This window comes from Gracilinanus agilis, chromosome 6 (genome assembly GCF_016433145.1).
Source record: "Gracilinanus agilis isolate LMUSP501 chromosome 6, AgileGrace, whole genome shotgun sequence".
Classification (NCBI taxonomy): domain Eukaryota; kingdom Metazoa; phylum Chordata; class Mammalia; order Didelphimorphia; family Didelphidae; genus Gracilinanus; species Gracilinanus agilis.
The window spans coordinates 272,512,000-272,524,501 of record NC_058135.1 but is presented as its reverse complement, the minus strand read 5'-3'; the positions used below and the strand labels follow the sequence as shown (position 1 = coordinate 272,524,501).

The following is a 12,502-nucleotide window of genomic DNA, read 5'->3' as shown; positions in this document are numbered from 1 at the left end:
GCAAGCACTGGCCTTCAGTTTTAAAAAGTCATATTGATGGTTGATACAGCTTCATCATTGGATGTGTATTTCTTTGTTTTCCTTGTTGCAGCTCAGCCTCTTAATATTCGCCTGAACCTTGCTCAGCTTTATGGCAGTGGCACAACAGGGAGTGTAGTTTGCAGGGGTGTACGTAAAATTGCTGGTACTCGCTTCAATCTCTGTCGAGACCTATTGATTCTACAGCAACTATTGATGAGACTAGGAGATGCTGTGAGTATTACTTTTTTTTTAATCCTTTGTTTCTGTCTTAGAATCAGTATGATAAGGCAGAAGAACAATAAGGACTAGGGTAGTGGGGGATTAAGTGACTTGCCCAGAGTCACACAGCTAAGAAGTGTCTGGGGCCACATTCAAACCAAAGACCTCCCAACTCCGGGCCTTGGCTCTCTATCCACTGAGCCACCTAACTCCCCCATATGTATTACTTTAGAAAACTCACGGAACTCTGTAGTCTGCTACACACCTTCAGGCAAATGCCAGGTCCCCATGACACAGTCACAAGTCGTAAGTACAATTTGGATGCCAAATGGATCACCTTTCTCTTTCATTTACATTAGGGTACCTCTGCCATTTGTTAGGTAACAAAGGATCCAAGAGCAGAATTCTTAGGGAGGGGACTGCAAAAGATGGCATTTCCATCTTGACCTATCTTTCTACCTCCGTGTCATAAAAAATGCTTGGACTATCAGAACTGTCATCAAAGAGAGATTCCACTAAGACCCTAGGAAAAGTGACCTGTCCAAAGTTACACAACTAGGGGCCAAGCCAGAACTGGGAAGCAGGTCTCTTGAGTCTCCACTGTTCCTTCCCACCACCCCACTACACCTCCCCCTCTGAAACCCAGGTTTCCTCTTCACAGAGGTCTTAAAATTATCTGAAGTATCTCAAGATTCTATAGTTCTCCTTGTAGATGAGATAATTGTTGCCTCAGAAGTTTAAGTAGCATTACAATGGCAACTAATCTATACCAGCATCTTTTTATTTTAAGTAAGGTATTTAATCATTCAGAATGAAATTTTTAAATTTCCCATAATAGAGCAATAATTAAACTTTAATTTAATTATTAATTAATTAAACGTTACATTGTCTTTTTAATCTTGTGCCCACAACCCAGTGTCTCATATAATAGGCCAGAACTGAAATATGTTGGTTTAATTTTATCTAAGGAGTAGGAGATGGGTAATGTAGAGACCCTCATTAATTAAACCACACTAAATTCTTTAATGTCTCTTAGCCTTTTGGTATTTATCAAGAAGCCATTAGCATTTGCTTTTCTGACATCATGTCACCCTTGAAAACTATTGTTGCTTTACCTCTGAATATTAAAATTCATCCATTTTCCTTTCTGTAGGTGCTTTTGGGAGCAAATCAACTGTTTCAGTCTCAGCAAGACCTTCTCCATCGGACAGCCCCCTTGCTGCTGTCATATTACCTCATTAAGTGGGGGAGTCAATGTTTAGCATCTGAGGTTCCAGTTGATACGCTGTGAGTCTTTTTAAGTTGTTTGTTAGTATAGATAACAATAGAGGAATTATATTTATTATTAATAGTGTTTCAAGGATCCTAAATATATCCATTAGGGCTTGATTCTAGTGTTGCAGTTTAATTTGTTTATGATTTGTCTTCTAGCTTTCCTTTTATGCTGGGGATATAGAATTTTTGATGTTCAGTAATTTAGAGCTGGAATTTAAAAGATGTGCTAAACTACCATTTCTTCCTTCTGTAGGGAGTCCAATCTACAGCATTTATCAGTATTAGAGCTGACTGACTCCAACGCTCTGACATCACACAAACTTGGTAAGGATTTTTTTACTTCAATTTAAGTATTGGATGCATCAGCTTTCAAGTGATCTTATTTAAGTCTAATAGTATTACCAGGCAGTGTGGTGGTCCAGTGGATAGCATATTGGGCCTGGAGACAGAAAGACACAAGTTGAAATGCAAACTCAGACACTTGCTAGCTTTATGACCCTGTATGTTTGCCTCAGTTTCCTCATCTGTCAGATAAGCTGGCAATAGAAATGGCAAACCGCTCCTATATCAAAAAATCCCAATTGGAGTCACAAAGAGTCATAAACAACTTGAGAACAACTGAACAAAAAAAAAAAGGCATCTCTTTTTTCCTTGGGATATTGTTAGTATGGAAATATATGGAAAAGTACATGACTGAAATGACTGAACCAACAGTTGGTTGATCTCTCATTGATAACATCTTTTTCTTTTTTTTCATTTAGTATCCAACCCTCAGACGATTATGGAGTTATTTTTCCAAGAAGTGGCCAGAAAACACATCCTATCCCATCTCTTCTTCCACCCAAAAGCACCTCTTCCCCAAACCGATGTGAATTGGCCTCAACTAATTACTACAATCACCAATTTTTTCTTACAGCTTTTGTATCCTTTGATTCTAAAGTTTTGGGGAGCTTTTCCTCTTTCTCCCTCAAGGATATCATGTTGTGTAATGTAAGCTTTTAATGAATTGTGGGGAAAATGTTGCAGTGCTGTCCTTTATATATAAAGATGCCACTCCTGATCTACCATCATTAGGGCATAGGAGATGCACTTGTTTTTTTTCCCATGTGTTCATATTCCATTATCCAGAATTCCCTTTCCCACTGAGGGGCATGTACATGGCATTCAGGTTGTGGTCAATGATACTGAACTAGAGCAGAAGTAAAATGTCACACAAACATTACAGTAATGAATTTGGCCTAAATCAAGTCAACAAATGTTTGTTACATTTATAAAAGGTTGTGTGCAAGGCCTCATGAGAGTCTGCCTGTACCAGAGTTAAAAATGAATATGTGATCTCCTGACCAGCTGAGCTAACTATAGATAACCTAATACTTTGTATTTACCTTCTCAGTATAATTATTTCATATGATCTACAGTTATTACCAGACAGTAAATAGAGCACTGGCCTTGGAGTCAGGAAGCTCTGGGTTCAAATCCCTCCAAGCTGTATGACCCTGGGCTTATCTTTTTATGAACTTATCTTCTTTATCTTCTCTGAACTTCAGTATCCTCATGTATAAAATGGGGATAATTATAACAACAATCATATTGTAAGGATGAAATGAGAGAGTATATATGAAGCTCTTCCTAATCCTTAAAGTATTAAATAATTATTAGCTCTCCACTCCATTTATCTCATTTTTAAAATGGTTTTTCAAAAGTTTCTGTGTCATGGCTCATTCTGAAGTCTTTATTTAGTTCTTCCAAAAAAGAGGAAAGGACTTATTCCTTAGCTCCTGAGTAGGTGGCCTAGCAATCCTGGCTGCATGTTCCCTGAGTGTCTGATGGGAAGCTGTCAGTACACACAGTTACAGGTAAGTTCAATATTTTACATTTGTTCACTTAGGGCAGCAAGGTCGTTTTCTGAACTGTAGCTTTGAGAAATTAACTATCTTGTCTAAAACTGTTATCTTATACATCCTCCATAGGCACACAAATAGCTCTAGTCAAGTGTCCTTTCATCAGTGTCTATTTCAGGTTTGGAGGGGCAGGGTGGGTATGAAAATATAACCCAATGAGAACTGCTTTCTTTTTCTTTACAATATCAATCTCAAGAAGTGAGCCTTAAACATTTCATCTTTTCCTTACTTCCTTTTACTGGACTCTTTTTCTCATGAGAAGTACAGTCTTACATTTAAAGTAACAAACATTCTACCATATGGACACAAACTGGATCATCATGAATCCTTAGAATTCTCTTTTGTTAACACATTAGATAGAGTACCAAACCTGGTGTCAGAATGGCCTGGGTTCAAAATCCGGTCTAAGACACATCCTAGCTATGTGAGCCTGGGCAAGTCATTTAATCCCATTGCCACTTTTCTGTCTTAGAACTGATACTAAGAAGGTATGGATTGTTTTTTTTATTATGGAGGGTTTTTTAAATCCTCTTTTTAAAAAACTTTTCATATAAAAATAAATACCAAAATTTGGAAACTTGCTCAATTTATTTGTAAGGAAATGTGGATTACTTTCTTGATTCTTCCCTTACTTTAAAAAAAGCTTAATGCCTTTTGACAACATAATTATTTTCTAATATGTCCCCTATCCTGCACCCTTCCATGTAACCAAAAAAAAAAAAAAAGTCAAGTGAAGCATCTATGTCTGACAGTTATACAACATTTTGTATTCATCGTCTCCATCCTCCAGAGTCAAGATCAGTTATAGTCATTGGGTATGGTTTTCTCCAATACTTCCTTCACTCTTCATCTCTTAACCCAAGTTATTCTGTGTTTCTCTAACTTGCTCATTTTTGTTATGTTTCACTGTGCAATGATATTCCATAAATTTATTCAACCATTTTCCAAATGATTAGAATTTTCCACTTTTGGTCAAATTCATTGCTATAGCAAAGTTTATGCTTAAGATTTTGTTTCTTCTCTTAGGCTTCAAGCATATGCCCAGTAGTGGAAATGCTGGGTTAAATACACATATAGCTGAATGACTTTACTTGCGGGATTTTGTATTGTTTTCTCAAACCATGTGGCCTCTTCTCAGCCCAGTCGGCAACATATTAATGCTCCTGGTTCCCCACAGCTCTCATGGCATGGGCAGTTTACATCTCTTATCTTTCCAATGTTATCACATTTGATGTCGAAGTAGAACCTCAAAATTGTTTTGATTTCATTCTCTTTATATAGAAATTAGGAACCTTTTTTTCATAGTTATTTCCATTTTTTTTCTGAAAATTATTTATATCCTTTAACTACTTAATTATATTTGCTTAGCTTTTTTTAAGCAAAAGGAAAATCTAAATAACAGGATCAAAATCAAGACACTAGAGATAGGAAGAAAAATAGCAATGATGTGAAGAAATGGAAATTTGAATTTTATTAAATTCAGTATTTTGTTCATCTCTAAGCATAAAGTAGTAGTTATACTAGCACACACTTATGTCATATTTGATAGTTTACAAAGTACTTACAACAATTCTAAAACAATTACAAATATTGTCAACCCATTTTACAGATGGAGGGGAGGTAGCAAGTGTTTATTTATTAAGTACCATATGCCAGACTGCCAGACACTCTGCAAAGTGATTTGCCAATATGACCTCATTTTATCTTAATAGTAATCGTGTGAGATGGGTGCTGTTATCCCCCTCTTCTAGTTGAGGAAACTGAGGAAGAAAGAGATTATATGGTTGTTGGCTCAGGATTACATAGTTGATAACTGTCAGAATCCTAATTTGAGCTTGAATCTTCCTAACTCTGGCCCTAGTCCTCTATCCTTTTTGCCACCAGCTATTTCAATTAGGAAACAATCTCTCAAAAGAGGTTCTCATTTAACAAAACCAATGGAGCCAAAGTTAGAAAAAAGTGAGGAAAATGGGGAAATTTTTTACAAGTTTCTCCAATAAAGGCCTCATTTCTCAAACATATTAGGGAACTAGAACCCAGTTTATAAAAATAGAATGATTCCCTAACTGATAAGTGGTCAAAAGATATGAACAGGCATTTTTCTGAAGAAATCAAAGCTATCAAAAATCATATGAAAAAATGCTCTAAATCACTATCAATTGGAGAGATGCAAATTAAAACAACTCTGAGGTAGCACCTCACACCTATCTACTTGGCTAACATGACACAAAAGAAAAATCACATATACTAGGGGAGCTATAGAAAAGTTGGAACACTAATGCACTGTTTGAATTGTGTAAGAGGGAGATTTTAGGTATCCAACTTGCTTGTCTTCCTTATTGAGAAGTAAAGATAAATCACTACCCCTACAAGCATTGCCATCACACTTAAATACAGTGTGAGAAATGTCCCTTGTAATGTATTCTGTGGGGTTACTGACTGGCTAAAAAAAGTCGCTTCCATAGGTTTGAACATGTTATTGAAATACTGAGCTCCAGTTCACTAAATCATTAATGGTTTGGAACCACCACATTTTGTTCCAGAAAAATTGATAAATCTGCTTATAACTTTCTCTTATCAGTAGATGCCACTAATGAGTAGGAACTTCCTAAGGGTTGGGTTAAAGTTTTATTGTTTTTGGATTTAAGACTTACAAAGACTATAGCCTGAGGCTAAATTCTAAAGATTAAGTTCTGTGGGTAGTCAGAGTTTCTAGCCTGGGGCATCAGGAGTGTCAAAATCTAAAGGAACTTTTCTCCTCCTTTCCCTTGAGGCTAAAACTGCTAAAACTATGTGCCTTCTGCTTTTTTGCAAAAGGGTGGCTTAATTCTTTCTGTCCCCCACCAGGCTTAGTTTCTACCTAAGACTTTAAGACTAGAGCCACAGGTAGTTTTGAAATAAAACAGAAAACAAGGCTAAGGCCTAATTGTAGCCTAAAAATTTACTCTCCCTAAAAAAAAAAAAAAAACTACTAATATGCTGAGTCTAGTACCTTCTGCTTTTGTGAGGAACCGGGCTTTTTTAAACCTTATTCAGGTGTGTCCCTGGCCCAGCGGCCTAAGAGACAAAGCAGTCTGCTAGGCCTAGTAAGGCAACTAAAAAAAAAAAAATGGGATTTTTATTTCAGGTGAAACTAAAAGCCAGCTAATTGGGTTATTTGTTCCCTAAGGCAAGGAAAACAGCCTCCCAGCTGAATTTTTTTTTAGGGCCCCAGTTTGATCTTACCCTCTGGCAGCTTTATATCAATCACAGTTCCAAAGCGAGCTGTGAGAAGGCTGACTTAGGGGATAGTTATAAAATAAAGAAGATTGAGGGAGTTTGAGACCGAAAAGTGGTTGCCAATAATGTAAGAGGGAGATTTTAGGTATTTTATAAATATGTATTTAAAATGTGGCTGCCAGGAATCAACCATTCAGATTGATTCCATAATTAAAATAGACCCAAGTCAGCATCCAGTTTAAGGTAGTTTATTTACAATTAGGAAGGTAAAAGGTAGGTAAATAGAGAGAGGGAGAGGCCAGTCCAGGCCTGCAGAGGCCTGGACGGAGAGAGAGGCTTAAATGCCTAATTAAACTAGGTTACTAGCCACAAGACTTTAGAAATCAGAGAGGTTATAAGCCTACTTAAGGCAGAGTTTGGAAACGCCAAGGTAGGCCAAGGAAGTCAGCCTAACTTAACCACATGACAGTTCAGAGTAGAAGCATTCTGAGGTCTCAGCCAAGCACCTTCAGCCCCAAGTCCAAAGCCTGAACTCCTGAACTCTTGAACTTCTGAACTCCTTCCACTCCTGAACTAACTTTACCAGGTTGTAACCCACGTATTTAAAGAGATAGCATCTCTCATCATTTCCTGTGGGCCACCTCTAATTCAAGTGGACCAATGGCAGCCTCTACACTGATTTGGACTGCCCAAAGGGCAGTCCCTTGTTCTCAATTTGATACTTATTGTCACAGTGTGGTTAACTTATTTCCACTCCCCTTTTGAGGGAGGTGGGGATGATATAATCTAGATTGTCACATGTGATTAAATTATCTCCACTTCCCCTGAGGGAGGTGGGGATGATATAATCTAGATGCCTAGGGTAAGTAAATTTTTTGACTATGAATGGGCTAGAGTTAATTTCATTTACCCAGTTGTGATCTGGTCCAACCATTCTGAAGAACAATTTGAAACTACAGTCAGAAAGTTATAAAACTGCATACCCTTTAAGCCAGCAGTACCACTACTAGGTGTCTATCTCAGTGAGATCAAAGAAAAGAGAGAGGCATCTATGTGTACAAACTGTTTATAGCAGCATCTTTTGTGGTGGCAAGGGATTGGAAGTCAAGGGACTACCCATCAAGTGAGCAATAGGCAAACAAGTGTAGTAGGTGATTGTGAAGGAATACTGTTGTGCTATAAGAAATGATGACCAAGAGGATTTCAGAAAAACCTGGCCAGACTTGTTTGAACATGATGTAGAGTGAAATAAGCAGAAGCAAGAGAACATTGTACATGGTAACAGCAATATTGTACAATGATCAGTTGTGAAAGACTTAGCTGTTCTGATCAAGACAGGATCTGAGACAGTTCCAAAGGACTCATGATAGAAAATGCTCCATCTCAGGGAAAGAAAATCGATAGTCTCTGAGTGCAGACTTAAGCATACTTTTTTCACTTTTCTTGCATTTGGGAGGCTTAAAAAAAATTTTTTTTTCAATAGGGCTGCTAACATGAAAAAATATTTTGCATGATTTCACATGTATAATCTGTATCATACAGCTTACCCTCTTAGACAAGGGAAAGGCAGTTGGGAGGGGAAGAATTTGAAACTCAAAAAAATTTTTAATGAATGTTATTAGTCCACTTCAAGACCTTGTGTAAGCAGCATCCATGTGTTTGGATGCTAAGCCTAGTGTTATTTCTCACAATAATCACATGTACATGCACGTCATGCTTTAAGATTGAAAGTGTGCTTTTCCCAAAACCCTTTGAGGCAGTAGTGTAAAAGAGTATGCTGAGATATAGTGAGGTTAGCACTCCGGCTCAAACCTCCTAACCTTGGATTCCCTTTCTGCTTCCTCAGTCTTTGCTCTGCATTTTTCTTTTTCTAATAAGAGAATTCTTTTTGTCTTTAAGGAATACATTCGCCTACTGCAGCCTTGGTGTCAAGTGAACGTTGGCTCCTGCCGCTTTATGATGGGCCGGTCCTACCTGGTTTCAGGAGAAGGCCACAAGGTAAATTTAGGCCTGCTCTTTCTGGTTGACTAACTGAAAGAGGTTCTGGCAATTGCAAGAAACTTTACTATTTATTGGGAAGCATCTGTCTCATTGTAGCTGTGGATGGCTCAAAGAGTATTTTCTGGTCCCAGTCTGACCCTCTTAGTGTTTGCTCTTCAGCTCTCATTTGCTGCAGCAGCCTCTAGGGCTCACAATTTTAGGAACACCACCACCCCCCCCCCTCCATCTTATTACAAGTGTTGGAAAGATAGAGACAATATTTGTAAACCACTTAGCACAGTCCCTGGCACACAACAGGTATTAATTGACGCTAGTTCCCGTCTTCCCCTCATGATGCAAATAACATTCCTTTGTTTTCTTAGGCTCTGGAATGTTTTTGCCAAGCTGCATCTGAAGTAGGCAGAGAAGAATTCTTAGATAGGTTGATCCGTACAGAGGATGGGGAGATCATTTCTACGCCTCGGCTACAGTATTATGATAAGGTATTAAATCTTCATCTGAACTTTCTGACTCCTGACATACGTATAAATGTATTGCTGGGTCTTGGGAAAGGAGGGGTAGTGCTGAGTAAAATAGAAGTGTTATTACTTTCTCACTCACTAAACCTGTAAAGAAGAATGAATTGCCCAGGGAAAATACAGGTGTGAGAATATTAGCTGTTGAGGAGTTGTACAGGCTCAGCAACGTTCCCAAAGCAATAACACTATTTCCCAGCTAGAGCCAGACTGTAGGTGACTAGAGAGAAAAAAAACTAAAATTGCTCAATACTCCATCCTAGGCTTATCTAGCTCTAGAATCATTGGTAAAGATGAGTATTGCCAAAAAGAATCCAAGTGTACTTTTTCATCATAAATTGAAATTCGGTGCAAAATTATTCAGTTGCTAATAAATTCAAAGTTCTCACAACTGCTGAGTTGATAAAATGTATTAGCATCCAACATAAATCATCCGTCAACTTCATCTGGGCATCCTTAACCATCTGTAGAATTATGTTTGTGAACTTGGAGAAGAATTGAGAGACTAACCCAGTGTATTACAGTAAAAGGAGCCAAAAGAGCCACCAGTCTCTTCACAAACCAAACGTCATTAGAAAACCAACAACAGGAGAAATGCCCTGGCAAAGAAAATGGATGAAAAACCAAAGATGCCAAACAGTGAGAAGGTAGAAACTCCAAAGCAGTGTGGGTACTAGAAAGCCAGGAGACGAGGAAGCACTAGAGCTTCCGAGAGGTGCTCCTCGCCAGGTGCTATAGCTAAAGAAGTGAAGCAAGAAGTTGCAAATCCAAGATCAAAAATAAGAGAACTTTGGAAAAGGGGCAGCTAGGTGGCTTAGTGGATAGAGAACCAGGCCTAGAGACAGGAGAATCTGGATTCAAATGTAGCCTCATCAGTGCCAAAGCAGAAGAGAGGTTAAGGACTAGGCAGTGGGAATTAAGTGACTTGCCCAGGGTCACACAACTAGGCAATGTCTGAAGCCAGATTTGAACCCAGGACCTCCTGTCTCCAGACCTGGTTCTATCCACTGAGCTACCTAGCTGCCTTGCACATAAGGTATTAATCTCAAACTGGACAGAGAAAAAAAACTGGACTGACACTAAAGAATATTTTTTAATTGGTTAATTAAGAAAATTTTTCCATGGTTACGTGATTCATATTCTTTCCCTCCCACCCCTCTCCCATAGTCTACACGCAATTCTACTGGGTTTTACATGTATCATTGATCAAGACCTATTTCCATGTTGATATTTGCACTAGGGTGATTGTTTAGTGTCTACATCCCCAATAATATCCCCATTGACCCATGTGATCAAGCAGTTGTTTTTCTTCTTGACACTAAGGAATATTAATGGGAAAATACCAAATGAAATACAAATAAAAAATGAAAAGAGAAGCTGATCACCCTTTTTTTAAGAGGACTTTTAGGTTTTAAGTACTTCAAAAAAGAATGAGTAACTTTTATTCAGACTCCAATTGTCCAAACCCCTAAGCTTCTCAGATTTTCCTTTTGCTTTTATATCCATTAACTATTTCATTATTTTCTAATATATCCATAAAAGGAATGAAGATACAGTTCAAAATTAATTTATCTTTTAGATTTTCTTTATACTATGCCTATTTTAAATTGTCACAAATAATCAAAGTTTAGCAGCATATAGGTGACATTTTTATAATGTGGGGGAATAAAAGTGGGAGAGTTCTGTGATAGAAGTAAGATTAGAAACTAAGGAAGGGGGGCAGCTGGGTAGCTCAGTGGATTGAGAGCCAGGCCTAGAGACGGGAGGTCCTAGGTTCAAATCCGGCCTCAGACACTTCCCAGCTGTGTGACTCTGGGCAAGTCACTTGACCCCCCATTGCCTACCCTTACCACTCTTCTGCCTTGGAGCCAATACACAGTATTGACTCCAAGACGGAAGGTAAGGGTTTAAAAAAAATGAAACTAAGGAAGATACAGATGTAATAGAGCCAAGTATCTGGTCCTCTGCCTTGTAACACCTTGTCAGCTTAAACTTTTTCCTATATCTCACCTTCCTAATTGGTCTTGGAACCAGATTGTTCTTGTTCAGTCATTCAGTTGTGTCTTAACTCTTTGTGCCTCCATGGGTTAGAGCTCCCCAGGCTCTTCTGGTCCATGGAGTTTTCTTGGCAAAGATATTGTAATGGTTTGCCATTTCCTTCTCCACTGGATCACCTTTTGTCAGAACTCTCCACTAGAGATGAAGCTAGGTTGCTCAGTGGAAAGGATACCAAGCTTGGAGTTGGAAAGACCTGGGTTCAGATCTGGCCTCAGCTACTCCTAGCTATGACCCTGGGCAAGTCACTTACCTTTTAAAAAAAAAAAAAAAAAGACAAAAAACCCAACTCCATTATGGCCCTAGCCTTGTACCATATAGCTCATAGTTTCAATACAAGCCCCTTTGCTACTACAACACAGTAGTCTAGGAGGAAATCAAGAATGAAGTGCCTAATTCTTTTTCTTTTTTTTTTTTCTTTTTTTTTAATTTTAAACCCTTAACTTCTGTGTATTGACTTATAGGTGGAAGAGTGGTAAGGGTAGGCAATGGGGGTCAAGTGACTTGCCCAGGGTCACACAGCTGGGAAGTGTCTGAGGCCGGATTTGAACCCAGGACCTCCCGTCTCTAGGCCTGGCTCTCAATCCACTGAGCTACCCAGCTGCCCCCTCCTAATTCTTTTTCAATTTTATTATTCACTACTTAAAAGTACATTTGTGATGACAGAAATTCCTCCTAATTTCCTTTAGGTTTTGCGATTGTTGGATGTGGTTGGTTTACCTGAACTGGTGATTCAGTTGGCCACATTAGCAATAACAGAAGCAGGTGATGACTGGAAAAGCCAGGTAAGAAGTGAAATTTTTTGTAATGATCTTTTTTTAATTTTGTCACAGTTTGATGATTTTTTTTTTTTTGCCAAAAACTTTATAACATAATTGAGGTTTATCATTATACCTAACATTGCAGTTTTTATACCCCTTTCCTTTTCCTTTATTTCATTTCTAGGCAACTTTAAGGACATGCATTTTTAAACATCATTTGGATTTAGGGCACAATAACCAAGCATATGAAGCCTTAACTCAGAATCCAGACCCCAGCAGGTAGATAGTGAACCATTCACCATTGCCCCTTGGGCCACAAAAGGAAAGTCACCTAATATCCCCCATTTTGTTCTTCTAGGCAGCTAGATTGTTTACGACAATTGGTGGTAGTTCTCTGTGAACGCTCCCAACTCCAGGATCTGGTTGAGTTTCCGTATGTGAACCTGCATAATGAGGTACTTGGTCCTGCCTGAGAACACAAGGGAAGAACTTTGGTGGCTTTGTCGGCTGCTGCAAACTTACTCGTCTTGCTTTT

General features: G+C 38.5%; 1 protein-coding gene across 1 annotated transcript in view; it reads left to right on the top strand.

Moving 5' to 3' along the window:
* NUP160 (nucleoporin 160) overlaps window positions 1-12,502 on the top strand; it is a 49,208-nt gene that overhangs the window by 25,088 nt on the left and 11,618 nt on the right. Inside the window, exons 17-26 of the mRNA XM_044680838.1 lie at window positions 92-252; window positions 1,394-1,527; window positions 1,769-1,839; window positions 2,277-2,436; window positions 3,302-3,371; window positions 8,535-8,633; window positions 8,999-9,118; window positions 11,896-11,991; window positions 12,152-12,246; window positions 12,326-12,422. Of these exons, the coding sequence (XP_044536773.1) occupies window positions 92-252; window positions 1,394-1,527; window positions 1,769-1,839; window positions 2,277-2,436; window positions 3,302-3,371; window positions 8,535-8,633; window positions 8,999-9,118; window positions 11,896-11,991; window positions 12,152-12,246; window positions 12,326-12,422 (1,103 nt within the window). The remainder of the gene's footprint in view (window positions 1-91; window positions 253-1,393; window positions 1,528-1,768; window positions 1,840-2,276; window positions 2,437-3,301; window positions 3,372-8,534; window positions 8,634-8,998; window positions 9,119-11,895; window positions 11,992-12,151; window positions 12,247-12,325; window positions 12,423-12,502) is intronic.